General features: G+C 59.8%; 1 protein-coding gene across 1 annotated transcript in view; it reads right to left on the reverse strand.

The window, feature by feature from the left end:
• The window catches only part of AATK (apoptosis associated tyrosine kinase), a gene marked incomplete at its 5' end in the record, with an annotated part of 63,644 nt that extends 59,331 nt beyond the window's left edge, over positions 1-4,313 (reverse strand). Inside the window, one exon of the mRNA XM_084647049.1 lies at positions 4,232-4,313. Coding sequence (XP_084503175.1) covers positions 4,232-4,313 — 82 coding nt within the window. The remainder of the gene's footprint in view (positions 1-4,231) is intronic.
• Between the last annotated feature and the right edge of the window lie 9,368 nt (positions 4,314-13,681).

The raw sequence follows: 13,681 nt of genomic DNA on the forward strand, positions 1-13,681 counted from the left end.
TGCCCTGTCTAGCTCGCAAACAGAAGCGGGGGATCATTCTGGGCATCCTGTTTTCCCCCCACCTCCCCAAAATGGGCTACACCCTCAGGACCCAGCCCATGGGAGTGACGGCCCCTTGTTCCTGCGCCGATCCCATGGCCAGGCTGGGAGCAGGGTGGGGAGGGGTTCTGACCCTGCTCAATACCCCTCTTTCCCTGTGAAGGACACTGCAGTCCCCATGGAGCTACCAAAATGAGAGAGCGGGATCAGGGCCCAAGGGTGGGTCACATGAGCGTGGGGGTGGGTGGGTTGGCAGTTATGGGGGTGGGAGGGGTGTGTGAAAGACATTGCAGTACATTGGGTGGAAAACAGGGAGGGGAATCATTACCCCGATAAGCTGCCCTCTTCCCTGGATGTGGGAGTTGGCTTGAGGCTCCTTTCGCCTCAAACAAAGAACACCCCCAGCCCCACCCCCTATATCTCACCCCACTGCTAAACCTCAGGCCTGGCACAGCCAGGGGCCAAGTGTCCCGCGGACATGCACAAGGAAGTTTTAGGCTGGGATTTAAAAAGCAGTCTATGGTCACCCAACTTCCATAGAAATCCAGTAAGATCCAGGCACTGAACACCCAGCGAGTCTTTGGTAAATCACAGCCTTCAGTCTGCTTGGAAAGAAGGATGGAGTCTTCAGCATGGCACGGAGTCTGCCACGAAGCCTTTGCACGTCCACTGGGCTTTGGGGGAGAATGATCGGGTCTGGCTAGTGGATTAGACAAGCAAGAATTAAGGAGGTTCTGGAGGCATTCGATAAAGTCTGCTGGGAATCCAAGAGGAATGTGGGCTGATACCCAAGTGCTGATCCTGCACTGGGATATCCCAAAGGGTGGAATAGATGCAGGCAATGGTGGGGGAGAGGGGGAGTTCGTGGATCAAGAGTCAACAGTACAGGAGAGCCCAATGAAGAGAAGTATTCTGATGTATATCAGCACTCAAGGGGTTAGCGACAGACAAGCTGCACAACTCACCTACAGCACAGAGCTGGGGAGCCAAGGAGAAGTTATTTGTTCCGGGAGGACTGGAGCAGTAATACAGCCATACAGGCTAAACTAAGGGGCCAGCACCCGCTGTGGACTGGCAGGTCCCTCACTGTCACGTTCGCACCCTGATGCCCCCCGTCACCCTGACATCACCCCAATGCCTCCCCCCATCTGTGACGCAGTGAACCAAATGTCAGCACTGCAAATGACCTGTATTTCATTCCAAGACATCCCACTGGGGCCGCCTAGTGACTGGCTCCCACCACCAACCTCTTCGTTGTTTTTAAAGTTTGACAGTCACATGTCTCGACAGGCTTGTTCCCAAGTTTTCCTTCCTCCCCACGGTGTCTGTGGGCCATGTGAATGAGGGGCAGAGTCCCCTGAAGTGAAAGCGACACCATCAACTTGAAACCTAGTTGGGTTTGGGGTTTTTTTTTAAAAGGACCCAAAAGTAGCTTCAGGCTGTACCCAGCCCCTCCCCCTGCCAATGTTTGTGAGTTTACAATGACCTTCTCTTACTTTAAAGCCTTTCATTCACTCTTGTCCAGCCCCAATGAAACACCCAAGAAACTGACAAGCTGGGGAAACTGCATACTGACCTGACCCGAAGTGGTATCAAAAGCACAATGCAGACAAACTGAGGGAACGGAGAACACTATTTTCCCCCTTTAATTTCTCGCATTGATGGTAACTGTAGGAGTCATTTGTAACAACAAACTAAAATGTTCAGAGGCCAGCCTGCGATCAGCCACTATGGTGAGAAGCGCAGTATAAATCCCTAAAATGGATACATTTTTAAATGACTGCATCCATTTAATCTCGTTTGATGGGATTAGGGTCTCAAATTGAGTGTTTGGTATCACCAACAATAAAACATTTTCAGTGCCAGTCATAAAGGGTTTGCTTCTGAGCACAAATCAAACCCAACAAGACCATGAAGTCTCCAGCACAACAAACATGCTTTTGTTTTTTAAAATCACACTTGGAACTGGGTTATGCACAGTTTCTAACAACACTTTGTGCTAGATGCACAGAAATCTTATTTTCCACAGGAGGATGGGGAAACAGGATCCCATTTTTAACAGGCAGAATCTGGAGCAAGGCCATCAAATCTACTGCGTGCAGTGCCTAGCAATGGAAGCTGCTACTTTCATCTATGTAAATTTAGCCCTTTACCAATAAAATGGTTTTGCAGATGCAAATGGCTGATCTCTCTACACAAAGCCTGATGGGAAACCAACCTCATAAGCAGTTAGTTTGGTTGTGTACTTAAACCAAACGCACACACAGGCTTTTTAGCTCATTGTTTTGGTAAACATCATAATACCTGCAGGTATATAGAGCTTGGTGTGCTCAAAGCTCTGTGATTCATTACTGGATCACTCATGATTTTACAAGTAGCAAAATCGATCTCTGCCTTCTGCAGTGCTGGGCCTGTATGGGAAGGTTTTTGAGTAACCGCTGAATGTGGAATTCAACACATCTGACTGCATGTGCGCTTTCTGCCAGGCCACCCTCACCCTACTGTCGTCAACAACTGCCAGAGGAGTGAAACACAGAATGACAAGGGGTAGATTTGCACAAAGCAGGAACACAGCCACTTCTCTGCTGTCGGGTCTGCCGTGGGCTCCTGCGGATGGAACACAACCACGGCCATAAAACGGCTGCTTACATAACGTCCAGCTCCCTGAAATGCCTGCATGACCAACTGTCAGCATTGTACCCTAATTACCCCCTCATGCGCTATCAAATATAAGCCAGCTCATCAGCGTTTCAGTAACCATCCATCATCTTTTCACAGATTCTATAAAACGGGCTAATGCACCTGGGCCCCCAATGGGAACAGAATCCAGCATGAGCATTTAATGGGGAGCAGAGAGGCTTGATTGCTTGGGTCTCTCCTTCGTCACCACACCTTTTAAAATCACACAAATGCCTTCCGAGGCAGCGCAGACGCCAGGGTCCCAAAACACAGCTGAATAAAACGCAGGGCAGCCGTGAAAGCGGCCCAGGACATTGCGCCATGATCCCTTATCAGCGCCAAACACAGCGGTTCCTTTCTGTCTGACAGCTCCAGGGGAGAACATAAAAGTGACATTTCAAGGTATTAAAGGCAAATTCATGTTTCTTTCATAGCCAGCGGAGTCCATCTTTCACCCCTGCGCAGCTAAGAAGTCGAGACGGCACAAACCAACGGCAGCTGCAGCTAGGGCTGTTAATGCAAAACCCCCACAGGGCCTGCAGCCTGTTTTGACAATACAAGTAAATGCCCAGTAAGACAATGAATGCGAAATCATGGCTCTCGCACACCAGAACAAATTGGGCCTGTTGCAAGGAGATTCGATTTCGTCCCGTCAGCCGATATAAAGCAGTGACATTCCTCACAGCGAGAGGTGTCCGTGGGAGCCAAACCAGCCCTGGCTTTGCAGGAACGTTGTCCCTCTGTGAATCAGGGACCCAGGTTCAAATAACCCAAGAGATCCCAAGAGAAAGGCAGCAGGGAAAGCAGCTCCCGTGAAGCTTGCGCTGAGGTTTGGGCTCGATCGCCGACAGGATATCCATTCTTACCCCAGTCCCTACAGCTGAGCTCCAACCACCTCCCCCCTTTAGAGCCAGAGACCCAAGCCACATGGCGCTTGGCTTCATGCAATTTCCCCCTTTAGGCTCAAAGCAATAGGTGGGCAGAACACCCAAGCTGACCCCCTCCTCCCGGTCCCGCCAGGCAGCAGGAGTGGCCCCTGGAGAAACGTTCCTTCTCCCTGGCAGCCAACATGGCGAGACAGGTGTGGGATGTTGAGTGACCTCAGGTACCCATGTCCAGGGAACGCGCCCCCTCCCCAGAGGCTGCCCCGGCTGAGGAATCGGCCCGGCCCTTTGCAGACAGTTATCTCCCTTAGGTCCCTATAAAATCACTGCAAAACAATTGCACGGTTGCAGCAGCATGCATGCATGCATAAATAAATAACCCCCACCCCCACCCCTTAACCGCGGCCCCCCAGGGTCTGACAGCGCTGACGGGGGTCAGGAAGGGTTGATTCCGTGCAAAAAGAAAAATGGGGGGCGGGAGGGGGGAGCAAAGAACAACATGCTCCGGAGACAAGACCCGGGTGCAGGCGGCGGCGGGGGGGGGGGAGGAGAGCCGCAGGCCTGGGGGGGCTCGGGGGGGGGGCACCTCCGTGGACACAGCCGGCCCCCCGGAGCCCAGCAGCACTTACCGGGGTCGAAGGGCGAGCTGAAGGCGAAGCTGGGGTGGAGGAAAGAAGGCGACATGACAATAGCAAGGCGCTTTGCAGCCATCCCCAGGGCAAGGCGGCGGCGGCGGCGGCGGCCGGGGGGGGCGGCCGGGGGGGCGCAGGCAGCCGCGGAGCGGCGGGGGCCGGACCCTCTCCCCGCTGCGGCGGCCCGCAGAGCCCCGGGGGCGCCAGCGGCTCAGCGCCCCCCCCGGCCCGCGCCACCCCGGGGCGCTCAGCGGGGGCGCCGCGGCGGGGAGCCGGGGCGGGCGCGGGGCAGGGGCCGGGCGCGGCGCGGGGCGAGGAGCTGTTCCGGTGCTGACCCTGGGCGCGGCGGCGGCATCGCCATCTTGCTCCGGTCCCCGCGGCGGCGGAGGGGAGCGGGGGGAGGGAGCGGAGCCGGGGCGGGGGGGGGGCTCGGCCGGGCTGCGACCCCTGAGCTCATCCTCTGCCCCCCCCCGGCTCGGGCTCCGCTGCGCCGCTGGGGGAGTGGGGGGGCGAGTGCAGAGCTGGGGGGGCGAGTGCAGCAGGGGGCGAGTGCAGGAGTGGAGATGGGGGGCTAGTGCAAGGGGGGCTAGTGCAGGGGGGGGCTAGTGCAGGAGAGGGGGGCTAGCGCAGGGGTGAAGGGGGGGGGCTCGTGCAGGAGTGGAGATGGGGGGCTAGTGCAAGGGGGGCTAGTGCAGGGGGGGGCTAGTGCAGGAGAGGGGGGCTAGCGCAGGGGTGAAGGTGGGGGGCTCGTGCAGGAGTGGAGATGGGGGGCTAGTGCAGGGGGGGCTAGTGCAGGGACAGGGGCTCGTGCAGGGGGGGGCTAGCGCAGGGGTGAAGGGGGGGATAGTGCAGAGCTTGGGGGTGAGTGCAGCAGGGGGCTCGTGCAGGGGTGAAGGTGGGGGGGCGAGTGCAGAGCTTGGGGGGCGAGTGCAGCAGGGGGCGAGTGCAGGAGCGGAGATGGGGGCGAGTGCAGAGCTGGGGGGCTAGTTGCAGGGGTGAAGGTGGGGGCTAGTGCAGCAGGGGGCGAGTGCAGGAGTGGAGATGGGGGGCTAGTGCAGGAGAGGGAGGCTAGCGCAGGGGTGAAGGTGGGGGGCTCGTGCAGGAGTGGAGATGGGGGGCTAGTGCAGGGGGGGCTAGTGCAGAGCTGGGGGGCTCGTGCAGGGACGGGGGCTCGTGCAGGGGGGGGCTAGCGCAGGGGTGAAGGGGGGATAGTGCAGAGCTTGGGGGGTGAGTGCAGCAGGGGGCTAGCGCAGGAGTAGAGATGGGGGGCTAGTGCAGGAGAGGGAGGCTAGCGCAGGGGTGAAGGTGGGGGGCTCGTGCAGGAGTGGAGATGGGGGGCTAGTGCAGGGGGGGCTAGTGCAGAGCTGGGGGGCTAGTGCAGGGACGGGGGCTCGTGCAGGGGGGGCTAGCGCAGGGGTGAAGGTGGGGGGCTCGTGCAGGAGTGGAGATGGGGGGCTAGTGCTGGGGGGGCTAGTGCAGAGCTGGGGGGCTCGTGCAGGGACGGGGGCTCTTGCAGGGGGGGCTAGCGCAGGGGTGAAGGTGGGGGGCTCGTGCAGGAGTGGAGATGGGGGGCTAGTGCTGGGGGGGCTAGTGCAGAGCTGGGGGGCTCGTGCAGGGACGGGGGCTCGTGCAGGGGGGGGCTAGCGCAGGGGTGAAGGGGGGGATAGTGCAGAGCTTGGGGGGTGAGTGCAGCAGGGGGCTAGCGCAGGAGTAGAGATGGGGGGCTCGTGCAGGAGAGGGGGGCTAGCGCAGGAGTGGAGATGGGGGGTGAGTGCAGGGGGGGATAGTGCAGGGGTGAAGGTGGGGGGGATAGTGCAGCAAGGGGCTCGTGCAGGAGTGGAGATGGGGGGCTCGTGCAGGGGCGGGGGCTCGTGCAGGGGCGGGAGGCTAGCGCAGGGGTGAAGGTGGGGGGCGAGTGCAGGAGTGGAGATGGGGGGCTCGTGCAGGGGCGGGAGGCTAGCGCAGGGGTGAAGGTGGGGGGCGAGTGCAGGAGCGGAGATGGGGGGCTAGTGCAGAGGTGGGGGCAGGGGGCCAATGCAGGGGAGGGGGGGAATGCAGTAAACTGACTTGGGGCTCCGCATGCAAAAAATAAAATATTATTTGTCTTAAACTCGGGAATAAAATCACAAGTGGAGCCATTTGTCCTGCAGACGTGCACAGGCACCCCCCCCCTCCCTCCCCCCCACAGCTCATACTCGGGGGCTCATTTGTCTGGGGGCAGTTCCCCGCCCCCAGCATTGGTTCCCCCCTCCCCCCGGCCGTGTGTCATCACAGATAATGTTCCATAGGCTGACACAGTTTTGTCCCCCAACAATTTTTCTGACACGATTCCCCGGCTGCCACTGGCTCTCCCCAGCGCTCTCTCACACGTACAGCCCCCCGCCCCGCTTCGGGCATCGCCAGCAAACCCCACGAGCTGAGCACGGGGGCCACGTCCCACCCCGCGGCGCACTCGAGATCCCTTTGTGCACCAGAACGATCCAGGATCTGGGCTCCCCGGCTGTGTCCACCCCAAGGGACTGACGAGCCCCCATCCCATGTTATTTCAACCCCTAGCTACAAACAGAGATGAACAGAACAAACACAGACCCCGGCGCCTACACATGCCCCTGCCTGGAGCCCAGGGGCTTTGGCTACAATGGGAGCCGGATCCCAACAGAGCCCGACTGGCAGCAGCCCCAGCACAGCCCTGGTTCAGCACTGCAGGCGTCTCCCTCAGGAGGGCGTCTCGTCTGGCAGGGCTGCGTGGCTGCCGCGGACCCAGACTTGGCCTTGGTGCACAGAGCAGCCAGCTCTTCACCGCTTCCTCCTGCCCAGCTGCCCCAGTGCTCTTTGCATTCCTCACGGGGCTCCGGGGAGATTTGTGCCTTTCCACTGGTTTTAAAACAGAGAAACCGGGCGTGCTGGGTTCCGTTCCTAGCCCTGCCGCTGACTTGCTGTGTGACCTTGGGGACGTCACTTCGCCGTTCACCTGTCCCTCGGTTTCCCTGTCTACGATGGGGGATGATCTTTCTTTAGCTGTGTCACAAAGGCAGAGGAGGGAGAGCACATCAGGTTCTTTATATTGGTGTCCGAAGTGCTTGGAGAGCGTCCTCGTAAAAGATGGAGAGCGGGTTCGGAGTCATTGGAAAGCAGCCGCTTCCGCGATCAGCAAAGCTGCTCTCGCAGCACAGAGATGGGATTCATGGCGTCACCAGGAAGCAAGATGGCTCCCCCCACCCTGGCGGCCACTCCCAGGTCAGCACAGTGCCACGCAGCTGCCGGGCAGGAGCTAGTGGGGCAAGGGAATGACCTGAGGACCCAGCATCCCAAGGGGAGGCGGCAGAAAGGCTCTCATCTCACCAGGGCAGCCAGAGGGAGTCCCCTCCCTTTCTAGGCCACAGACCTGACCGAACTGAACAGGTGGCCCTATTTTCCCAAACAGTGGTGTTGCAACATGCCCAGGGGAGGCCGTGCTCAGCAAGAGGTGCACCTTCCCCCTCCCTGCCTCCCGGACATTTACCTCACTTGATTGGCACATGATTTAATGTTCCCCGGGCCCCGGTGACCTACTAGCTGCTCCCCTGGTGCCCAGGCTCGCTAGGTCTCCTCTGCCCAGTTCGCCCCAACAGCCCCTGCTGATTGTCCTGTTGCAGAGTTCACCTCGGTCTTCTGCCTGGCGCCGGCCCAGCAGCCCTGTGTGTGCCCCAGCCCAGTCCTCCTGCCTGGACTGCCTGGAGGGAAAGGTCACCGCAGCCCTTCATGGGACAGCCACTGGGCTGCACCCTCATAGGGCAAGAAGGAAGAACCCCTCACAAAGCCGGAGATGGGCCCAAGTGACGGTTTTCGGTCCATCCCAGCATGGAGAAAAAGGCCAGCTGAAGTCTTCCAAAGCGGCACAGACTCCCCCTGAGGTCTGCTGGGATGTGGCGCCTGGAAGCCCTCATCAGGGGATGGACGTTTAGCCCAGCTGCACGGGCACAGCAGCACGCTGATAGGGTTGAGTTTTTAGCACAACAGGGGGCATCCTCTCCTGCACTTTTAATATTGAATGCCAAATTTACGTGCACTGTTAATTGTTCAGAAGACCTGAGCTTGCAAAGAACACTGCGCTGCAGCTGTCGTGCTGCCACAGATAGATCCTGGCTTGGAGAAAGCAAAGTCTTCTTGCAAATAAACGTTCTCCAGGAAGGCAGCCGCATCATTCAGAACTAATTTGCTTCCTCCCTGGGACTCGAGATTACATTGCTTTGTACCCAGCTCTGATCAGCACAATTCCCCCTTGTAACCAGCGTGGAGGATTGTGAGAGTGGTTGCACAGCACACAGGCTGAGCAAGAGCAGAGAGCACAACACACATGGAAAGAATATTCCTCCTAGGTGGAAAGGAGTCAGGTGTCTCTGCTGGGGTCTCTGCTCAGCTGAGAGGCGGGGGAGTCCCCCTCTGAGGCCTTGCTTGCTTGGTTGGGGCTTTCCAGCTGTCACGGAGTCCCCAGGCGATGCTCTGGAACGGCTCCCTACGAAGCCAGGCAGGACTCTGGGGAAGTCTCTTTTCTGGGAGCAGCCTGTCTGCAAGGCAAAAAGCTCACACAGCTTCCACCTTCCTGGGTCTGACCTCGGAGCATTCAGCATCCTCTGCCCCTCCGTGCGCTTCCCCCAGTGAGTCCGCCCAGGCAGGGTCCTGGGGAAGCCAGAGGGTCCTGCCCCGCAACTCCGCAGTCAGACGTGACTCTCAGCCAGCCAGTAAAACAGAAGGTTTATTAGATGACAGGAACATGGTCTAACACAGAGCTTGTAGGTGCAGAGAACAGGACCCCTCAGCTGGATCCATTTGGAGGGTCAGTGAGCCAGACAACCACGTCTGCACGTCACTCCATGTCCCAGCCAGCCCCAAACTGAAACTCCCTCCAGCCCCTCCTCCTCTGGGCTTTGTCCCTTTCGGGACCAGGAGGTCACCTGATTCCTTTGTTCTCCAACCCTTTAGCTCTCACCTTGCAGAGGGGAAGGACCCAGGCCATCAGTTGCCAGGAAACAGGGTGTCGGCCATTCTCTGTGTCCAGACCCCTGCACACACCTGCCTACTAGGGCTCTGCAATGATCATACACCCTTATCCCACCACCTAGCTACTTAAGAACTGCATAGGGGAAACTGAGGCACCCCCACAATATTCAGAGGAAACATTAAGAATAGTGGAAACGTTAAGAACTCCCCTACAGGGTCTGCGCCACCAGGTGTTGGTGACATGATGCAAGAGCCTTGGATGGAAGGCAGTGGGGAAAGGGCAGGTATTATGTACAGCAGGGTCAGTGTCATGAGTTTCCAGGTCTCAGACAGAGGACAGAACCCCGAGATGCTTCATAGTGCAGATAACGTGCCCACAGTCACTGGTTCCAGAGGCTCCTGGGAGGTAGGACCTGCTGGCAAGCAGCTTGTCCATTCCACTATTCTCCTTCAGCAACGTCGGCCCTCTCCTCCCCTCCCCAGGTCACCCCAGCGGGGGGCTTTGCTTGCTCCTGGAGTGAGGGAGGGCTTTTGGGAGTAGGCATCTGTTCTGGAGACTCCCTCTCCTGCAGCTCTATGGCCAGCGCAGGTGCTGAGATGCCAGCTGCTAATGAGGCTCTGCTAATGCTAAGCTATGCCAAGATAATCCAAGCCGCTTGCTGCCAGCATCTTGAAAGGGCCCAGGGGGGCTGCAGTGGCCAACAGGTGCAGCACTCCCTAAATAGCAAGCCCAAGCGTTGCCTATAAAAACCAGGGACGTGCCTAGCGCCCAAGGAGAACTTGCTGAGGGCTGTTCTGGAAGGAGCCTGCCACGAAGCCTGCACCAGGTAAGTGCCAGCCAGAGACCCAGGTGGGAATAAAGCCAGAGGAGAAGGCAGCTGGTGAGGAACGAGGCATCAGCTGTAAACTGTGCACGGAAACAAGGGAGAAGTCAGCTTGGAAAGAGCCCCCAGCTCTGCTAGCTGGCTCCAGCGGGAATGGCCTGGCCAGCCCGAGGGGGAGCTGGAGGAGGGAGGTGATGATGAGTTACCAGCCTCTGAGTGCCAATCAAGAAGGCTCCCGACAGTCACAGGGTCTGAGTGCACTGTGCAAGGCACCCACTGCCCACCAAGTCCGGACGTGACCCTCCCAGCTCTGTCCCCCCAAGAGGGAGGGTGCTCCGTGGGCCCTGGGAGCTGGATGGCTGGTTTAGGGGCACAGCCACCGTCAGGGAGGGGTCTGCAGAGCCCACGGCCGCACGGTTAGTCCTTGAGCCCGTTGGGAGGGACACGTCTCTGATGGCAAATGCAGGACTTTAGGTGCAGCTCTTTGGTGGGCGTCAGAGGCCACCCAGGCCAGGGCCCATGGGACACACAGGGACCAGCCTACAGCCTGCCTGGTTAGAGTCACCCTGCGAGCACGCTGCGAGCCCATCTTGGCTGTGCTGCCGGGGAGGGGGGTACGGCCGGGGAGAGCCAGGCAGGCATTGGCTGAGCTCTTGGGTCTGGTACAGTTCAGTGGGGAGGGGGAGAGCTGCCGGCTGGGGGGATTTTGTTTTGTACTGTTAAAAGTCAAAGGGTCCCCTAGCCCAGGACAGGGGATTGCCCCCCGCAACTCCCTCGCTGTGACTGGAACTCTAAATAAATACAACGCAGGAGTCCCCCAAGGGAGAGAAGGCGAATGCAATGGCCCTTGTGGTCCCAGTGGGCCATGGGCTTCATGCTGGGAGAGAGGGAAAAACCGCCCCTGCAGAGCTCAGCAGCCGGGCAGCCCAAGGACTCAGGGCTTGTGCCAGTGCCCGGCCTGGGCCCTTCCCCTGGGTCCCCCTGGCACTCGTGCTGGGTCAGCAGTGACGTCTGGGCTCAGCAAGGCCAAGATTTCACTGGAAGGATTTTGCTCCCCCTTTCAAATGTCCGTCCATCCCCTTGCTGGGGCGCCTGGCTGCTTGGCACCCCAGGAGCTCACTGAGGGCCAGGTCCCACAGCACAGCCGAGGGGCCGGAGCCAGCGGGGCAGGCCCCTGCCCTTCACAAATAGCTGCCGGCTGCATTGGCCCCACGAACCGGATAGTCCGCTGGGAAGGCTGAACTATTTCGGCTCAGTGTAACTCTAGAGCGGAGTCGCATCACAAGACGCTGCCCTGTGAATAGAAGAGTCCCAGAGAGGAGGGAGCCTTCTTCAAAACAACATGCAACCCCCCAGAAATAAATACACGAGCGACCGTGGGAGGGGGGCTGGAGGTTCTGCCCTTTGAGCAGGATTCCTGGCATGGCGGGGGTGCTGGAAGGTTTCCAGGGTCCCTGCTGTGGTCTGACGTCGCAGCTGGTGCCAGTCCCCATAGCAAGGGCATGGGGCGGAGGGCAAAGAGAAGAACTTGTGCAGGGGCCCCATCAACAACCAACATCATAAACCCGGTGGGAGACATCCTGCTGCCCAGGAGAGGTGGGGCCGAGCAGGGCTCATGCCTGCTGCCCTCCTATGGGCTGACACAGGGGTAAGTCAGCCCGGACTTTGACCCAGCTGGTCTGGGGGTTTCTGCTGGGACCCAGGACACCTGGGTTCTACTTCCAGGTCACATTGTAGGCGAGGCACCGTTCCTCTCTGGCCCTGTTTGCCCAGCTGTAACATGGGGCTAGATATCCCAGTGTGAGGCTGAGAGGTGCCATGAACTAACGCCCACAGGGTAAGCCGAGAGCCCATGCTGGACGGGGCTACAGAGGGAGAAGGGCAACGCCAAAGCCAACAAAATGGCTCCTTGGTGGGAAGGGGGCGGTTTGACTGTCCCACTGGTCCCTGGCCATTCCTGTGCTGAGAGCAAACTGGGCAGGGGACCTGTGTGGGGTGTTGCGCTCCTGGGGAAAGCCGTGCAGGGGGCTCGGGGCCCTGGCGAGCTGGCTGAGGGGGTGCCCGACCATGTCGACTTCCTGTGAAAGGTCACAAGTAAAAGGAACCCTCCCAATGTGCCAGGAGAACTCAGCAGCCGTCAGTGACGGGGGCCAGGAAAGCAAGGGCCGGGGCACTCAGCCATTCCAAACCACCAGGGCACAGAGCCAGCTTTGGGGTGAGCCCCCAGGCCAGGGGAGGGGGGCGCCCATTGGCTGGGCCCCCTGACACTTGCTGCAGACCTTCTACTGCCGCAGACATCTGCCTGGCCAGCCAAGGTCCGAGCCCAGCAATGGGCACGGGTGCCCAAAGAGCCCGGGAACGCCAGGCCCCAGTGCCCCCGTGGGAATGCGGCAGCAGCAGCATCTACAGAACCTAGTGTCCAGGAGCAGGGGCCCAAACGCCACCCCCAGCCATGGCACAGCTGGGATCCCATCGCCTCAGAGTCAGCCAGGCCCGGTGCTCACGTGGCACCGCAGGCAACCCTGGTGTGGCGGCTGCAGGGCAGGCATTCTAGCCAATGCCTCGCGGGCACCCGCTGGTGCACACACGTGCCTTATGAAAGGGGCCCCTGTGCATGGAGCCTGGCAGAACTGACGGGAGGCAGCACGCGGCCTGGGCGAATCGCCCCATTGCTCCAGGAGCCACGCCGGGCAGCGAGTCAGCACAGGGGACGGGAGGCGATGCACGGGGCTTACTGAGCTCCCTCTAGCCAGCATCTCCACAAGGCCTGCAGGGAAGCCAGGGGCTGTTTCTTGCCCCAGTCCCTCGGAGCAGCTCAGCAGGGACACAAGCCTCGAAGCTAGGCCAGGCAGAACTAGAAAAATCCCCCCTCTCTGCCCTCATTCTGACCCAGGCCCTGCAGGCCTGTGCAGCAGATCCCCCCAGGAGGCACTGAGACTGCCTGGAGGTGTGAGTGTGCCAGGGTCACGCTGTGAGTGTGCAAAACTGCACAGGGACAGAGGGTTCCCAGCTCTGCACCAGGCCAAAAACACAGGGGTGGGGAGTCGGCTGGGATCCCAGGGGCAGGAAACAGCCTGGTAGATCATGGAACATTCCCCCCCTCCCCTTCCCCCACCCCTGCCCCTGCCCCTTTGTTCCCCCTGGGAGGAGTCAGAGATTCTCAGCACAACACCCCCCCCCCATGCACCCAGCACAGCTGAGTCAGCCTGGAGATGCCTGGCCCGCGCCCAGCCCTGCGGAGGTTTCACCAGCACCTGAGCCCCCCCCGTGCCCCCATTTAACAGTGACAAAGGGGGAGGCAATGCCAGCACCCTGGGAGGTTTTCCCCGTGGGACTCCCAGTGACTGTCACGGGGAAACCCTGCATCCAAAAGCAGGGAGCCCGGGGGCTGAGTTGAAGCTGCGTCCCAGCTCAGCTGCTCCACTCACGCCAGGCTGTTGCCGTGGGCTGGCTTAGCCGCTAGGCACAGCCACGGGGCACCTCCCTAGACGCCCGCTGCTTCTCCAGGAGGTGTCAGTGCCCATGCGCCAGTCCCCTCCGCGTGCCGGTCTCCAGGATGGTCTTACCGTGCCGGGTGCGGGGTGCCGGGAGAATGGAAGTGGTGGGCAGGGACCTGGGGGAGGGCGTCCCACCTCCACGCACA

This window comes from Lepidochelys olivacea (genome assembly GCF_965140295.1).
Source record: "Lepidochelys olivacea isolate rLepOli2 genome assembly, chromosome: 14".
NCBI lineage: Eukaryota > Metazoa > Chordata > Testudines > Cheloniidae > Lepidochelys > Lepidochelys olivacea.